The sequence below is a fragment of the Lissotriton helveticus genome, chromosome 7 (assembly GCF_964261635.1).
Source record: "Lissotriton helveticus chromosome 7, aLisHel1.1, whole genome shotgun sequence".
Taxonomy (NCBI): domain Eukaryota; kingdom Metazoa; phylum Chordata; class Amphibia; order Caudata; family Salamandridae; genus Lissotriton; species Lissotriton helveticus.
The window spans coordinates 590,166,679-590,185,451 of NC_136068.1; the positions used below are offsets into that span (position 1 = coordinate 590,166,679).

At 43.9% G+C, this 18,773-nt stretch overlaps 1 protein-coding gene across 1 annotated transcript in view; it reads left to right on the plus strand.

Moving 5' to 3' along the window:
* Positions 1 to 1,064: 1,064 nt before the first annotated feature.
* The window catches only part of RGS14 (regulator of G protein signaling 14), a 409,263-nt gene continuing 391,554 nt past the window's right edge, over positions 1,065 to 18,773 (plus strand). The window contains exon 1 of the mRNA XM_078652746.1: positions 1,065 to 1,783. Coding sequence (XP_078508872.1) covers positions 1,760 to 1,783 — 24 coding nt within the window. The 5' untranslated portion in view covers positions 1,065 to 1,759. The remainder of the gene's footprint in view (positions 1,784 to 18,773) is intronic.

The window sequence follows — 18,773 nt, forward strand, 5'->3', positions numbered from 1 at the left end:
TTTTTTCCGGTTGCTTGTAGATGACAGGGAGCCCTCCTCCTAGCTTGCAAAGGCAGTTCTTTTGCGCGATCTTGTATCCCGCTGGCGTTGCCATTTCAATGTTGGGAGACCAAGAGGGATTGAGCCAGGTCTCTGTGAAGAAGAGGATGTTGGGTGCTTCGCTGCTCAGCAGGTCCCATATTTCGGTTGTGATAGTGTGTTAAGTAGCATGCATGCGTGTGGGTGTTGGTGTGTGGGTTTGCTATGGAGTGTGGCATAGGGTGGAGGTGTAGGTATTCTTAGTGCTTGTGGGGTGTGTATTTTGAGAGGGTTGTTATCATTTGTGTGGGAGATGTGAGTGGGTGGCTACTGGAGAACCGGAAGTGGGTGTAGGTGAAAGCTCCTATCGTGGTACACTGGCGTAATGAAAAGTGAGGGGCCTCCCTGCACGGTACTTAGAGGGGCCCCCTCCGGGCTCAATCAGGAGCTCTTCGGCCAGAGTGCAGTGCAGAGGGGGCCCCGTTGAGCTAGAGGCCCCCCGCACCGTAGGTGCTGCGGGGGCCTGTGTTACACCCCTGTCGTGGTGAATGCTCTTTTGAATGTCTGTATCACACATTTAACTTAAACTTTAATTTATCTAAAATTGTCTGATTCTTATCTTATGAACTCTTATGTAAATCCATAGATGACCAAGAAGAGTAGGTGTCAAAATCTTTTTTATTTCCATTATATCACAAATAAAAACACGGCCATTCGTTTTATTTACCCCTTCTATGAACACTTTCAGGACTGTAACAATATGAAAACATTAACTTACTTTAAAAGCCAACGTATACATATATACACGCACAAATCTACAATCTTAAAAAACACAAAAAGATTATACTACTCTTGGTTTCATCTTTATTTATGATAATAGATTTGCCACTGATATGCAACCAATAAATAGCTTGATCTATTCATTTACTAAGGGAAATCAATTGTATTACCTTACTATATGAATGTCGAGCATTTGCCCCTAAAAGTTTTATCAACAACCCAGATAATGACCCTCTGGCATGCATGGTCAATAACTTTACTCTACTTCTTATACTGAGGAGATGGCACGGTACTATTTGAATATTTTTACATTCACTTAGTATTGCTTACAGCTCTTTTTCAAGAAATCATGTTCTTGCATACACAATAATGAGTTACTTAATTAAACAATTGAGTCCCTGGATCTTGCTTTCCAACAATATCTCTCTCAAGTAAAATATTTCTGATCACTGAGTCTTAACTGAGCAAACACTTTTAGTGGTTCCACCTGCGCTTTAGTAATTATAAACTATCAAGCACTTCAAAGTTCTGAAATAGCCACATTTACATATAATCCAGTTTATATGGGCTATTCTGGACATGGGCCCTTGGAAGCGTTTCCTCCACAGGAACGGTTACCTAGTAACTGTACGCATGTGTGTTTACTGGTCCTCGTGCTCCCTGCCTCGCGCAGAGGCCTCCACGCTGGCCTCTCTCCCCATCATCTCTTCAGCGCAGACCGGAAGTCCAAGGCTCGGTTTCCCTGCACACCTGTTTGATCACAGCTTGTTTACTCTCCTCGTGAGGCAGATGGTGCCCCCGTTGGACTTCCGAACGTCGTGCATCGAGCCGTGCGCGCAGCCTGCGGGGGGTCAGCTCTCGAGACTCCGTGCTTCGTGAAGGTTCTGCTGTCCCCGCTGTGCGCACCTGCTGTAACTCTGCCCGCCTGCTCCACCTCTGCCCCTCAGACTCTGTCGCTGGGATGTTTTCAGAACCGGAGCGGAAGGTAAGATGTTACGAGCACTCGGAGGGCTGCGTGGGCGAACATTCTAGTTTCCAATGGCTAGGACTGAGTACCTCATTGAGCCCTGGCTTTTGCTGTGCATTCTGGAACTTTTAGTCCTACCATATCACGTTACAAAATCAGAATTACGAGTACCTGGAGTGCAAAGCAAAAACCTGCATTGAAATGATTTACTCACTCATTGACACTGGAAAATTGAGAAAGTGGGTTACTTAGCCAAATTCTCAAATAGTTCAAAAGTAGATATATAGCCATTGTTCTTTGCTGCTGCAATTGTGGCCAGTGGCTCTCAAAAGCTGGAAGTGGTCCAGTGCTCTCCGGACATCTGAAAATAATTTAAACTGACAGCGCCACATTAGGGCTCTTTAGCGTCTTAGGCACAATATATTTGTTCCACCCCTTAAGATAGATTTAACAACTCACAGTGGGAGGAAGTCTAAAGAGATACATGGCAATGGAAACACGATTCAGTGAGATGTATTTTTGCTAAGATGATAGATGTGTATATATTTTTTCTAAACTTTACTCCTAATAATGGTGTGGGCCCATTTGAATGATTCTACCTCAATTCAACCACCATCTTTTATAAGTTTTCGCTGAGTGCTGACTACAATCCATGAAATGCATTGTGGGCAATAACTCCAACCTCCTAGTGGACCCTCCCCTCCTGCGTGCTTTCTTCTGTAGGCTAGGGAGTTTGGCGGAAGCACATGAGGCGGTTAGACAGGCATACCATGAGTGCAGTCTGTGGATAGGATTTTAAGTTTTGCATACAACGGTTCACTGATAAAACTGGTAGGGTCATGTACATCATGAACAGTTTGTGCGCTGCACATCCACATACATGTTTGTATGTGTAATTTTACATATACATATATATATATATATATATTCACTGAAAAAACAAAAGGTTAAAGTTAGATAAATGTCAGTGACTACATTAATGTCTTAAAGTAAAAAAATACCCACCCAGAAGTTCACCAGATACGTTCCAAAAAGAGCATGAACACCACCTTCAGTGCCATGCATACAGGCCCATCCAAAGTGCTTCAGTGAAAAGTTCTTTATTCAAAGGCAAAATTCACAGCATAACGTATTTTGACTACCACATGTCTTAATCATATGCATTAGAAAAGAGCGGGTAAAGGTCATGAATTAATAAAATAGAAGGCATTGAAGGATTGGGACATTGGATGACAGCAAAAACAAAGCATTATGGTAGTTGTGGTAGTGATGATTGCAAATAATGTGCAAAGTGGACTCTGTGCTTGAAAACGGAGAATGTGAAGTGTGTATTTTCAGTGGAATGACCAGCGCATGAAATATAAAAGTGCACACTGTGTTCACGTAGTATTTTAACAGAACTGTGTAACAAGTGACCCACTGCCACTTTAAATATCACTGTAGAAAAACATTGGTCCTTCCTCACTGTTTGAAGCTACACTTACATACGATCAAATGACTGTCCGCCCTTTTCTATTGCATATGATTAAGACTTGAGGTAGTTGAAACGCGTTATGCTATGAACTGTGCCTTTGAAGGAAGTGAGAAAGGGCCCTAGAGCCCTTTTCAGGTCTCGCCTAGCGAACGCAGCACATGCACTGTTTCGCCTTGGCAAGACTATTGTTGTTGGTTTGGTGCGCGAAGGGAGACAAACCATGTGCGCGCACGGACAGGCGATGTGTACGCGCATGGCGTCTTCTCTGCCTCACACGCTCCGACCACGCGCTCACATGCTCCCACCGCGCACTTGTTTTTTCTTCTTTGGACATGGACAACTAGTCGTGTAACAGCGCTACCTACCGGCCGCATGTCATCCCACCACCCAAAAGACAACAGCCTTGCCCACAATGCCAGACGCCTCCCCATGGGACCCCCACATTGCCCACCATATGCCTGCTCTAACAACACTGTGCCCTGACCCCCCCCCGCATTCCGCCACCTCCAAAGTGCGCTCCAGCAGTCCAGAGTGTGCATGACTGTTTCCTCTCTGGTCAATACCCAGGGGAACACAGCGCGCACTCTTGAAGGTACATAGAGCCGAACTGCTTCTTTCAGAGCCATCCCCGGGGAGCAGTCACCTCGCCCGCTTTTTTGGCTCGGCTTGTTTATCAATGGCTGACAGTTAACTCCTAAGTGCCGGGTGGGGTGAATTTGAATGCAAATCAATGGCCTATTTAGCATAATCTGAGACTCCGATTTAAATTACAAGGATCCGTCCTTCTCCTGAAGTTTGTAACTGAAAGACCTGTGTGTTTTTTCGGCATGTGAAGGGGCGGCTGCTTTGCATAGCCGTCCACTTTAAAACTAGTGCTTTGAGATGCAGGGAAGTTAAAAAGAATCGTAATTAAGGAGAAGGGGAGTGCAAGTTTGAATAAAACAAAAAATGACTCGAGTTTGCAAGGTGGAAACCTGCTCCGGGGTCTATATTTTAGATTAAACCGGAGTAGTAATTAAGGCGGGCAATAACATCGACATTACCTGTTGCATGTGTCTGAAAAGTAAATCCGTCTACAGGGATCTGACATGTAAAACACCTTGGTACGTTTTTTTTGTGTACTGGTACTGTGGAAGACACAAAAAATAGAATACGCCATTTTAGAAGGAACAAATTTCAGGTCATTTTAGACACAAACACTTCAATACTCAACAATAAGGTTTAGGCAGTCTCCGCAGGGATTTAGATTGGAGTCCATCGATTTAAAAGGGTCCTTTCAGATGTTTTCTAATGCAATTGTGACAGTGTAGTAATACTAAACTCGTGTGTCTTGGAATGGAGTTGTCGCGAACCCGTGGTTGTGAGTTGTCCTAAATCAGGGTTTATTTGAACCTAAATGCTGTTTACGTGCTGTATGCTTAGGGCATGACCGATGTCTGCAGTGTACTTCATACATGTAAATACATGGGTTCATCTTAGTTTGTAATTGTTGCTTTTTTCTGCGCAGTGAAGCAATGTGGGTGTGTCTGTCTGAGGTAGTGAAAGGTGGCGGCTATCGGATGCGCATAACGGGTGTTTTTGACTGTGGCATACAAATAAGTGATAGAGTTCATTCGTAATGCAAACAATAAAGATCACAGGTTTAGTGTGTGTGTGGGGGGATTTATGCAGGCAGGGTAGATGCTGGCTCCAGTATTATTTTCCGCTGACATCACATGCTCACGGCCCAACAGTTCCCACGACTCTAGGGCCCAGTAGTAATGCCACCACGTTTGTTTCATTGTTGGACATTAGACCAGAAAGATGTAAGAAAGCTATATATATACCAATATGCTATCATGAAAGATCCCCGATTTAATATTCTGACATTTTGTTATGCTCCTAAAACTGTGACATCATAAACAGAGTGGGCGTGGCGTTCTAGAGATCAGCCATCCATTCACATTTTGGAAATCTATAGGCTTCTTGCTTTACTTTCTCCAAAATCAGAAGTATGGCCGGCTCTCTAGTGTTGTATGATATACTCTTTTATGCAACAGCCAATCATATGAACGCTTGTTAGGATTTCTGTGTTTATTCCTACTTCGCTGTAGATTTGTAGCATGTTCGACGACTTTAAACCAAGTTTCAGATGGAGAGGCACAGGAGCGGGCAAGGACTTCCGACTCGTTTGCTCTCCCAAGCGCGCCCACACGTCCCGGCCACTCGCTCCGCCCTCTCCGTCTCCTTTTTTTGCTCACGCTTCTCTCGCACATCTTGTTCTAAACATTCACCAGTTTTCCACCCTTGTTGGATATATTTTATGAATGAACAAGGAATCCTTTAATACTTTTAAGTCAAGCTCTCGACTATCTTTTTTGATGTCTCTTGCTCAAAGCGACCGTCACTCTGTTTAGCGCCTTTTTTTTTTTTTTTACGCTTCCTCCGTGGGCGCTACTTTATTTGCTCAACCACATCAGCACCCACTCAAGTATACCAGTCTTTCTCTATTTCCATTCTTGCTATGGGCCGAATATTTTATTATATATGTGCACTACCTTACCAGTGTGCTTGAGTACTTCTGAGCACTTTCTATTACGACAAAAAGGAGAAGTCTTTCCACACACAGCCTTTAACCCTCCATTAGTGATCTCCGGGGACGTTCATCTGGCCGGGACTGAGAAATTCTCCAAATGAAGTCCCTTCCATGGAAAAACAGATGTCGCCTTTGACCCTGCCATACAGCCAAACTCCTCAACGTCTTACTACTTTCTACCCATGATGGGCTGTCCTATTCACGTCCCAGGATGTGTACTTCAACAGCCGAGCCTTCCTCCTCCAGGCCAAGGTAAATACAGTTCCTCCCCTCTTTTCATCATCAGGGATCCCATTCCTTTAAAAAAAAAATAAGAACGTCAGCCTGTGAGCACTACAGTCAGTCTCTACTGTATAGAGTTTTGTCCACCCACCCCCCATTTCAAATCTCGTCACCCCTGCCTATTTTCTACCCTGCAGAAAGACTTGACCTAGTCAATTAAGAGATCTCAGAGACTTTGCATAAAGGTGTAAATAAAAGGCATTGTCATTTACAATGCCAATAGCTTAAACTCTCGTAAATACGGGGCCTATTGCATTGCAAATGCTTATTTTCAATGTTGTGGCAATAAATACTTATAAATCAATGCTCCTGGTGTGCACCTTGTTTATGGTTAAAGGAACGTAACTGCAAGTTTGACAAGTATACGTGCATTCTCCAGCATGGAAGGTTGCACCCGTGTCAAATGGTGCAGCAACTTTGGCGAAGACAGAAATGGATGTGTGTATGTATATATGTATGTATATATGTATGTATATATGTGTGTGTGTGTATATATGTATATATATATATATATATATATATATATATATATATATATATATATATATATATATATATATATATATATATAGTTAGGGCCATGTTTCCATAGGAAAAACCTTTTTTTGACTTGTCTATATCTTTGGCGCAGTTTGATGAATCTTCATGAAATTTGTTTTAAAAAAGTGCCACAGTGAATCTTGTGCATGGAAAGTGTCAGGGTGAACCGTCAAGTGGGAGCTGAAAAAATGGGGGGGGGTCAAAAAAGTGTGTTTCCTATGTTAATTCCCATAGAAGCTTTAGACACGACTACAGCCTGAACTGCTGGACGGAATTACACCGAATTCGGCAGAAAGGTAGATTTTGGTTCACAGGTCACTCTTTCAGGTATATGGTGTATATTTGTTCAGTAGTTGTTGAGAAATATAAGCAAATCCAAATTTGAATATCTGAAATCACAGCTAATTTGCGAATAATAACAAGCTTGTGCAGAGAACTGCAGAGCTCCTTTTGGCTGCTAACACTTCAACCAGGAAGTGCTGACAGTCATCTTGGGACTCTGCTTCAGCTGAGTCCCCTCAAACAAACGTGAATAAAAGAAAAGGCGCAAAGTAGGAATACCCTGACCCCCCCCTCCCCAAGCCTTAGTCTTGGGGTCCCAGAGGGAGCCCAGCAGGTCAAAAACGCGTTTAAAAAATAAAAAAATTGAAGCCAATTCATGCAATTCACGAATTCATGGCAAATATTTTTTTTTTAAACAAGTTTGTTTTTAAAAAAAGCCCCTGGATGGGCCAGATCCTGGGAGAATTTTGTAAAAAGAAAAAAAAAGGATGAGGGTGCATGGCCCCCCTCCTGAGATTCTTTAATCCCCGGAGACCACCACCTCTCTGGGGCTTTATTTTAATTAATGGAGGGGGCCTCGCGGACCCTGATCCAGGAGATCAAATGAGCCCTGGGGACCACCATCTCCCCGGGGCTACTTCAACACTTGCAAGGGCCACACAAACCCCTGTTCTCAACGACCACCACCACACCGGAGCCAAAATAAAATTGTAAAGTGGAAGGGGGGCTGCACGGCTCTCTTCCTTGGTCATATACTGCCTCATAGATCACAACCTCCCCGGGGCTGGCTGGTGCAGATCCTCCTGGTGCCATATATGGCCCTCTGGACTGCCACCCCCTGGGCCTGCTCCTACTATGTTCCAGGGTGCCCACACTTGAGACATAGCTGCTTGCTTTTGCTTGGTGGGAGCTGACATCTCCTTCCAAGCAAAAGCAAACACTCCACTTCCCGCAAGCGGAAGCTGCACACAGTTCCCGCTTGCTAGAAGCGGAGGTTTCATCTTTTTACCTGCCCACAGACATGTGGGCAGGGAGCTGCATTTCCATCAGCTCCCTTGATGTAAGAGCAATGCCGGCTCCTGCAGGAGGCGGGGAGCCAGCTGGGACCGCGGGCCTTGTGGTTCCCCCGCAGTTCCGGGGGGGGAAAGAGCAGCAAGAGGCAAAATAAAGGTGAGAAACCAGCAAAAAGAGGCATAATAAAGGTAATCAACGAGCAGAAAAGAGCAAGATAAAGATGATAAATGAGCAGAAAGAGGCAGAATAAAGGTAAGAAACAAGCAGAAAGAGGTAAAATAAAGGTCGGAAGGGAGCAGAAAGAGGGAGAATAAAGGTATGAAACGAGCAGGAAGAGGCTAAATAGAGGTCAGCAACCAGCAGCAAGAGGCAGAATAAAGGTCAGAAATTAGCAGAAAGAGGCAAAATAACGGGCAGGTTGAGCAGAAAGAAGCAACATAGAGGTGAGAAATGAGCAGCAAGAGGCAAAATGGAGGTCAGAAACAAGCAGAAAGAGGCTAAATAAAGGTCAAGATTGAGCAGAAAGAAGCAAAATAATGGTCAGAACGAGCAGAAAGAGGCAACATAGAAGACAGTAGCGAACAGAGAAGAGGCACAAAACCGAAGGCAGCAGACTGCAGGCAAGCTGGAGAGCAGGAGCGTCACAGGAGGAGCTGCTTCTGTGTGCTCTCTATATATTTGTGTGCACCCACTAACAGACCCACTCATATACTCATGTGCCCACTCACAGACCCACTCACCCACCCACTCACAGACACACTGAGAACTACGCACCCACTCACAGACACACGCAGGCACTCTTGCACCGACTCACAAATACACTGAAAGATGCACACAGACCCACTCAGACTCACATAAGTACTCACAGACCATCAAAGACCTCATGCACCCACTCACAGACCAACTTAGACACTTACGCATTCAGTCACAAACCCACTCAGACACTCATGCACCAACTCACAGAACCACACAGGTACTCTTACACCCACTTACACAGCCATGTACACACCCATACAGTCATTCACATAACCACTCTCACACACCCACTGAGACCCACTCTCACACACCCAGTCAGAGACCCATACAGCCACTCACATACCCACTCAACTACCTATACAGCCACTCACACACCCACTCACCTACCTATACAGCCACTCACACACCCCCTCTCAAAAGTTGCAGGAAACAAAATAAAAAAAAAAACTTTAACATTCACTGAAAAAAACAAAGGTCACAGGGACATTATAGTTAGGAAATAGAATTAAAAAAACCTTATAAATTCACAAAAAACAAAGTTTACAGGGACATTATAGTTAGACTCAGATTTCACTCGTACAAAACCATTGAAATTCAGCAGTTATAGTTACCTGAGCTAATGATGACTCGCGCCACCGCAATGCACTGCTTATGATCTCCCATATTACATCACTCATGACATGGTCAGTGACATGTAACCATGACATCATTGATAACATCTCAAATACATCACTGATAACATCACTGATTACATCATCCACAGAACCGCTCACACCCCCATACAACCTCTCATCACCCACTCGCATATCCACACAACCATTCACATAATCATACAGCTACGCACACACCAACTTACACTCATATAGCAACTCATACACACTCACACCCATACAACCACTCACATAACCATTCACATATCCACACAGCCACTCTCACAACCACTCACTCGTCCATTCAGCCACCTACTCACCATACAGCTACTAACAGAGCTACTCACTCACCCATTAAGCCACTCGCACATCCATTCACTCATCCACAAAATCACTTACATACTCATTCACACATCAATACAATCACCCATACGCCCACCCACACCTCTATACAGCTACTCACACAAATACTTGCTGTTCAAAATAGCCACTCACACACCCACTCAATTATCCATACACCCAGTCAAACAGCCACTCACTTACCCATACATCCACTTACACACCCAGTCACTCACCCATAGAGCCATACACACAGCCACTCTGTCACCCATACAGCCACTCACACACACAATCATCCACCCAGAGAGCAACTCCCACAGCCACCACAGTCACCAATACAGTCACTCACACACACACACTCACCCACCCACCCATAGAGCCACTTACAGTCACTCACTCACCCATACAGCTACTCACACACCCACTTATTCATTGATACAGCCACTCACAAACCCGCTCACACATCTATACTGCCACTCAGATGCCCAGTCCATCACTGATACAGTCACAGTGACACTCAGATGACATATATTAGAAAAATATTACTCATTAGTAGTACAAAAAGAATAGAAATGTAACGTATACAGTAGCTTAGTATATATCTTCAACTCTCAGAAACTTTTATGAAACATTTATACTCACTGGATGATGTCATCGGTGATGTAATTTGAGATGTCATCAGTGATGTCACTGACATTGTCATGAGTGATGTCATGAGTGATGTAATATGTGATGTCATAAGCAGTGCATTGCGGGGAATAAGTTATAGTTTGCTCAGGTAACTATATATAAATGCTGAATTTCAATGCTTTTGTGAAGTCTGAGCCAAACTATAACATTCCCCTATTCCTGTAACCTTTTATATTTTCAGTATATATGTATATATGTTTGTATGTGTGTATATATATATATATATATATATATATCTCAGAAACAAGAAGAAGCCACACTGCCGTCCCGGGTCCCCAGGAAAAACAGAAGACTCCACGATTCCAGTATCAGGCAAAGATTATTTATTAAGCAGCGCTTAACAAAAGCGTGAAAACTGACGCGTTTCGGGCGGATGCCCTTGATCACAGTCAATTATAAACCCCTCACACCTGAACTTTTAAACTGCTTGTGCATACCATGTGACACCTATAAACACTGAAAACATACTTTCATTACGTATAAAATGGCATGAGTTCGGGATAAGGGGAAAAAAAGACACATAATAATAACGTGACTTAAGCTTCCCTGACACAAATAAATAACTGAATAAATTCATGTAAATTTGTGGCAAAAATCTGTCCGCATAAATGCTTGGTGACACATATTTACAAATATTGCAAGGGCAAGAATGATAGTGATCTTCATCTGTACATATATTTGATAAATGAGTTGATTACGTGATATACAGACTGTGTTATCGTCACATACTGAGCATACTCTAAATAATGCATAAACACAAAATATAGTGATCACATATATATAAATATAATTATAAATATAAATGTCACTCATGTATATACATATTATTACTGTCTATTTGCTATGGACATATGTTCAAGAGATCATATATCATGTATAGATATGTTGGAGATACTATATTCAGTAGATACCAATTTCATACTCAATAAATACTATACAAATATACAAAAATACAAAAAATCAATTTTTACCCTGTTTGTATGTTGGTGGGGACATCTTTATATGGTGATGGCAACCCCACCTGGGTGCACTCAATATATATATATTACAGCTTCAAAGTTTCTCCCCATTACAAGGAAAAAGACAGCACTCGCAGGATACTTTGACAAAGCAGCGTTCTTTATTCCACTGACAAAAACAGACGCGTTTCGGTAATTCCCTTCTTCTGTGTCTACCCGTGCAATGCAACGGAGCGCCATTTGTAACTCAGATTGTGAAAACAAACAAAGGACTGTCAGCAACCCACAAAATTGCGGGCGCCATCTTGGAACGTTATTTTAGTTCATTCTTTATACATTGTTAACACATTTGTATGGCTTTAAATCGTCAATACATTGTAAATGCCATTACATCTGTCAAATGTGTTTCTATACCGCCATATAGGCAGATCTATATATATATCTATTTACATTTCATGTGGCTGAATCTTTTGACCGTGTAAATTGGTCATACTTACAAAAAGTTATTCAACATAACAACTTAGGCCAAACCTTCTCTAGGGCAGTGGTGAATATTTACTCTGCTCCAATGGGGAAAATACTCATTAACGGCAGTATATCAAATCGTTTTCAAATTAAGAGAGGCACCAGGCAGGGGTGTCCTCTCTCCCCCCATCTTTTTAACTTGTATATAGAGCCGTTAGCAAATGTGATTAGGGCCTCCAAAGAAATCACCCCATTTAGGTTCAATAGTTGGGAGCTAAAAGTGGCCCTATATGCCGATGATTTAATGATTTATTCAAGCAAGTTAAATGAAACTTTCAATAGCATAAACAGCTTACTAACAGATTTTGGGGGGATCTCAGGCTACCAAATAAATAAGCAAAAAACGGAGGTAATGCACTGGAATATATCTACTCCATGTCTTGAATCAAAAGAAATAATTAGATATCTCGGTATTCAAGTCTCAAGGAACATCGAGGACATCGCCCAGGTAAATTTGGAACTAAAAGCTAAGGAGACGAGGAAACTATTGAAGTCATGGAGTTGTCTATCGCTCACATTTATGGGGAGAGCAAATGTAATAAAAATGGTCATCCTACCAAAATTCACTTTTGTCTTTAATACAATCCCCTTGGAGTTTAAGTTACAGTATATTAAAAAGATACAGAGTGAACTGAATACTTTTATTTGGTCATCCAAAATGGCCAGGATAGCTGGGAAAAAACTTAGCCAGAAAAATCATCGAGGAGGGATAGCTAGTCTGGATCTCCTGCTGTATTATAAAGCCTTCCATTTCAAGAATATAAGGCATCTGTTTCTGGACTATGAGTAATACCCCGCCTATTGGAATGCAGTAACAAAACATAATCACTGCCTTTATAAGTTTGGCCACCAAAAGTGCTTCAAAAAAGTCAAACTAAAGGTGCCAAAATCTGCTTTTAAGCTATGGTCAGATATAAGGAAAATAAGGCAATTCCCATACTATAGCCCACAAGCACCGACCGATATGGAACTCTCCAGGAGCTCCCGAATGTTTGAAAGATTCACTAGCAGCACCTCTGAAAAGAGCTAGAATATCCAAGTGGGGAGATCTTTTGGAAAACGGCCACTTAAAAGCATGGGATGAGCTAACGGAAATAACAAAGAATGAAATATCAAGATTTAAATTTTGCCAGTTGCTTCGCTGGTCTAAAGAACAAGCAACTTGGCCGGACTTTGCCGTAAACTTGGAGAGTGAATTTCATAAAGTTGCTGGGAAGAAAGAAGTATTGGTATTTGGTGGAGAAGAAGGATGCTGACGATGACACCCCAGACCTTAAATGGAAGAAGATTTTCCCAGCTCAAGACTTGCAACAAGCTTGGCAAGTATCCTGTACTTACTTATGGCACATTATAATGTCTGCCCCTCTTAGGAAAAATCATTTGTTTACTTTGCACAGATCTTACTGGACCCCTGAAAGGCTGTCAAAAATGAGCTCCCAGGTGACGAGAAAATGCCCAAAATGCAGTGAGAAGGATGTAAATGATATTCACATGTTTTACTCGTATCATCACCTTGATTTATTTTGGAGCGGAATTGGTAAGATTATTGATGAGTCTAAATATGATTGTAAAGGTAAGAGCTTTTACTATTATTTTTGGTATTCTGGATCCTGAAGATTCCATTTATGTTTTAACGAAAAAACTGAAATACCTTTTGTTTACATTCATACTTCTTGCTAGAAGCGAGAATTTCATAAACTGGATTCTTCCTAGTTCTCCTATGGTTGATGATTGGGTCCGATCAATAGAAAAATTTAGAAATCTGGATAGAGCCCGAGGGGAATGTAAGCGCACAAAACACTGGGAATTATGGGATAATTATAGGTGGTAGGATAGGAAGGGATGTCCAATGATTTCAACAAGCGCAATCGCAACTTTAAGAGTTATAGTGGCTGGAACAGTGATATATAATTCATGGAAAGTGTTTGTTTTAAGATTTGGCTCTCACCTCAAATCTCGAGGGCGCACAAGATGAGGTGACCCTGTTGCTTAACCGCATGCGCGCTAGCGGTTTTCCCGCTGCGCGCTGCGATTCGCAAAAACCCTCGTTGCGTGACAAGGTCAGCTCGTCACACGCGCAGCGCAGGTAATGCCCATGACGAGCTGACCTTGTCACGCGCGTCGAAGGGGTTAAACAATAAAGATCACATAAATGAGGACAAAAAAAAAAGGACAGGAAAAGCATTGTTTGGTTTTCTTATTACTTTGGTGCAGTTTGACTAATCTCCATACAACTTTCCTCCAAAAATGTTTTCCTCCTCAGCTCCATCCTGGAAATATTCAGGGTGTTCTGTCAAACTGGGGCTGAGAGAAAGAGGGGTTCCAAAATGCATTTTCCTCATTCATTTTTCCATAGGAACTTTAGACACGGCTACAATCCAAGCGTCTGAATGGATTTACACTAAATTTGGCAGAAAGCCAGATCTTATTCCAGAAAGAGTGCTTTTTAGGTTTCGACCTGGCGAGGGGCACAGCCCCTCCCAGATCGAAAACTTTTGTTTTCAGTAGGGATGTTTGGACCGCCTCTGTTTCCAATTGGCTAGCTCCATAAATGGAGACTAGCCATTGGGAGACAGAGGCTGTCAATCGCGCTTTCTCTTGAAAACGCGATTCGGGGGCGTTTCTGGTGCTTTTTTTAAGCCCCGCCCCTTTGTCCCGGGCCGCGCTGCGATTGGCTGCAGGCCCGGGACACCCCAGTGACGTCATTTCCCGGGCCGCGCTGTGATTGGCTGCCGGCCCGGGACACCCCCGTGACGTCAGCCAATCACAGCGCGGCCCGGGACCTGACTTGTTCTTACTTTTAAACTACAAATAATTTACGGTCAGAATGTGTGTATCACTTCAAGCTTTTGGCTCGGCTTGTGCGTGCATGCACACCCTGCAGTCTTTCGTGCCTGACTGCTGCCGAGTTAATGCATTTAAAAAAAGAACATGCTGATATATCTGAAAAGAAATACCTCTTTGCGAGAACGCACGCTAATTGCCGGCTGTGGTAGAGAGCTGGCGCGTGTGACAAGACGAGCTCCCATTTGACTGGATGTCCTTAGTTTAAGAGGCTTGGATGGGAATGTTCACTTCATCAGATTTACCCCCCGACCCTCGTCTATTTTTGACCCAATTAAATCCCCAGGAGCGGAGTCTGAGCAGCGCGTGGTAGGAGCCATGCGCTGATCCGTCCCCGCGGGCCAGCTGCACACATCCAGCTCCTTCCCTGCTGGCGCTGGGGCAGCAAAGGTTTGTGCTGAAAGCCCTTCTCCGGAGTCAAGGTTTTTGGCAGAGCTGGGCGAGCGGGAATGTTTGTGGGGAGAGCCGAGCCGGGTGTCTGGCTTTGCTCAAAGCCAAAGCATGAGTTGAGCACCACCCCCTCTGAATTTGTTTTTCCACAATGTTTTTCCACAATGTAACGTCTAACCCTGCTTATCGTCTAATATTGACGTATTTCTGGCTTTTGCTCACACCGGTTATTCCAAGTTAGAAGACTCCTCCGGCGGAATCAAAACCTCCCCCAGGCCCCTGCAAAGGTAGCGGGTTACAGCGACCACTGGCGGCGGAAAGAAGTCAAACTGCAGAATCCCGGACCTTATGTGAGAGGTGAAATTTGGGCAGAGTTGTCGATGCGCCTCGCCCGGCCGGACTGCAGCTCTGGCTGCCCCTGCCCTGTGTTGGGTATTGATCACCAGCGCGTCCCGTGCCCTCTGTGCCCGTAGGCGGGGCAGTGGGGGCACAGACAGCCTGCAGTGGGGCGCAACCCTGGAGCTCACGTGCCCCGTCACTCAGGGGTGCCTCAGGGCGCTGTCTCTGAAGCTGGCTTGTATTTTAGACCGTGTCATGCGCTATGTTTATTTCTACCTGCTATTACACAAAGACTTCCTGTCCCTTTACACGTGAGTCAGTGTGACTCAGTCGCCACGAGCCAGCTCTGTGTCGCTGGTTATTCTTCCAATATCGCCGAGCTGCATAATTTGGACTGGGAAATAATTCAACTTTCACTCGTTGGCTGGGAAAAGGTGCAGTTGAATCTGTCTGAAAGCCCTGAGGCCCTGGTTGTGCTCGCCTGGGGCTCACAAGTAGTGAAATGTCCGTGCTTGCTTCTGCGCAGCATCTTCCGTGACGTCACTGTGGGTACAGCATCCTGTGTTCAGGCTGTCGTTGAATCGGTGAGCAAACTTCGAAAAGCGCAGGACTGCAAAGCCCATTCCTTCTAGGCGTCCGCATGATTTTTTTGGGCATTTAGTTACTTTTCTTCATTTTTCTTCCGTGTCTGCACTGTCCAGGGTGTGGGCACTCTCCACACCTTGGGCGTTCTAAAGTGATTGCTGCCTCTGTGGTCTCCTGTGCGAGCTGCGTCTCTTCCTGTGTTTGTACACACACTGAGCCTTAGTGTTCTACTCTATTTTTAGGAACATATGAGACACTTTTTAAGGTCGTAAAAATGTCACACGTGTAAGAATAGCACCGTCCCACCTATATCTGTACCCCCCTTACTTACAAAAATTCGACACCCCCATGTCCAATTCAACCCTGTAAGCTTAACAGCTGTGTAGGCAGCCTAGAGCCTTGACGACAGTGAATGTGTACCCTCGCAGTACAGCCCTTGCGATCGTTATGCAGTTGGCATGATTTTTTTTACTGTTGCTGCTCATGCACTGTGTGCTTGCACTTTAGCTGTTCATGAGGTGTGCGCCCCCTTCCTACCTGCGGGTGAAATTTCACAAACGATGTTTACATGCACACAGACAATGCAAACCCACAAAAGGCGAAACCATTGCATTTTAAATGCTTGTTTTGATTTGGTGTTAATCTGTTCAGTAGCTTTTGTGTAATTAAGGCTTGAAAATGTGTATATAATCCAGCAGATGGCTCTGTGGAACCAACAATTCTCATGGTAACATATGATTGGCTGCCCCACATTAACAAGGATGTAGTAACAGCCATCTTAGGACTCAGTCCTGAATCCTGCAAAAAAAAGGTTACAAAAAAAAGAGACATATAGAGCAGGGTAGGGATAGCCTCCAACCCTAAGGCCTGGTGGGAGGGCGGGTTCACAGAATGACCTCACCTGGGGCAAAAAATATGTTTAAAAAAAATATTGCTACGAATTTCCGGAGGATCCACACAACCACTGGCAAATTTAATTAAAAAAGCATTAGCTTCCGCACTACCATAAAACATGCCACTGGCAAGGGCTAGGCCCAGGGGGTGGGGCAAAGCAATATTTAGGGTAGGGGGTATGATGCCCCACCCCGAGGCTCTCAGAGACCTACCAGGGAATTGGGTGCCTGGAGCAGAGTTTTGTTTCCCTGTGCGCACTCTTGCGAGTAGGGAAACTCACATTGCTCCCATCCATCTGGTGCAAACAAAAAAATACAGATCCTCCTGCCAGGTGTGAGCAATCCCGGCTCATGCAGTCCCCAAGATGGGTACATCCGGGGAGCCGGCGGGGGCCCTGGGACTCCACCCACAACCCCCCTCTGTTAAAATTTTTAGATGCGTTGGGTGGGATTGGAGCACCCAATTTTTTAATTCCTCACAAAATGTGACTTCTTGCAGTTAGCCGGAGGGGCTGTGGGATCCTTGGGGTATCTCTTGCAGCCCCCAACAGATAAAAGCTGTAGGTTTCCCGGCTAGGAACAGAACACTCACCAAAAAACATAACAAAAAAAAAATAACAATGAGAATAAGAAATGAGCGGATCAAGACTAATAAATGAATAGCGTGAGCTGCTAGTTTATAATTCGGAGCTCCCGGGAAGGAGTGTCATATAATGCCCTTCATAAACTAACTTAGATTGATTTTGCTGAATGGTGGTGCCCCAATCTGGACAGGAGCACCACCAGCATATTTTTTTGTGTTATGGGGGCTACAAGGAGGGCACTACAGCTTTGGAATAATGGGACCCCTAGAAAGACTCTAACACTTGTTTAATGTTTTGATTACAAATATTTTATATAAATGCATTTTGACAGACATTGCAATGACCCCATGACAAATCAAATGGCTCTCTTATATACATTGACGGTGACTTCTATTTGAAATCACTGCAAAAACACACGCACATTTATAAATACACCTCCTCCAGGTCGTGTGGTGGTGTTTAGGTATTTATATAGTGGAAATATGACATCGGAAGCTGCGCGACCATAGGCAAAAAACAGTATAAAACCAGAAAGCATTTCCAGGGATGAGGGGCTCCTGAGTTCATTAAGGGGAAAGGCATGATGTATTGTGGGATGAAGTGTTCTTTGAAGAACTGTGTTTTGATATCTTTCCTGCACCATGGGTTTTGTGAACAATGATGTCCCAGAGAGTAAACAGAGGAGCAAATTCACAAAAGAATCTGAAATCCAGCAGAGTTGGGAACACGCCAGGATTTGCAAAGATTCAAAATTATTTTAAAATTCTCAAAAACCTGTCAGACCTACTTTCGGGCGTACCCCTGTTACCACCAACCCTCTGTTTATCTGTACGAGTGGCGCACATGATTTGCGCGTTTTTCTTTTTTATTAGAAGTTTCACATGGAAAGCAAATTTCCCTGTGAATAAATACTTCCACCAACTCAGAAACAAATGCCAGCGTGCGCAGCACTTTCTCATGCACTTGCTCAACTTTAAAGTGTACGATTAGCTGTGAAATTAGAGTTGAAAAATAATTGCATATGTTAGAGAACTCTCACAAAGTGATGTATTTTCAGTTTCCCCTGCTTGGACGAGGGCACCCCCTCCTTTCCTGATGATCAGTTAAGACAGCGGAAAAGTCCTCCAATTTGACAAATCTTCTGGAGACGTTCGTCGATCCTGATTCCGCCAACGGGGGTCTCGGAATTCCCGGGGCAAGAATTCGTTTTGCGAGATGCTTCCAGGGTGTGCACTGCAGTGCGTTGTTTTGATTCGCCCGCACGCGCTCTCTCAAAGCGCTAATCTA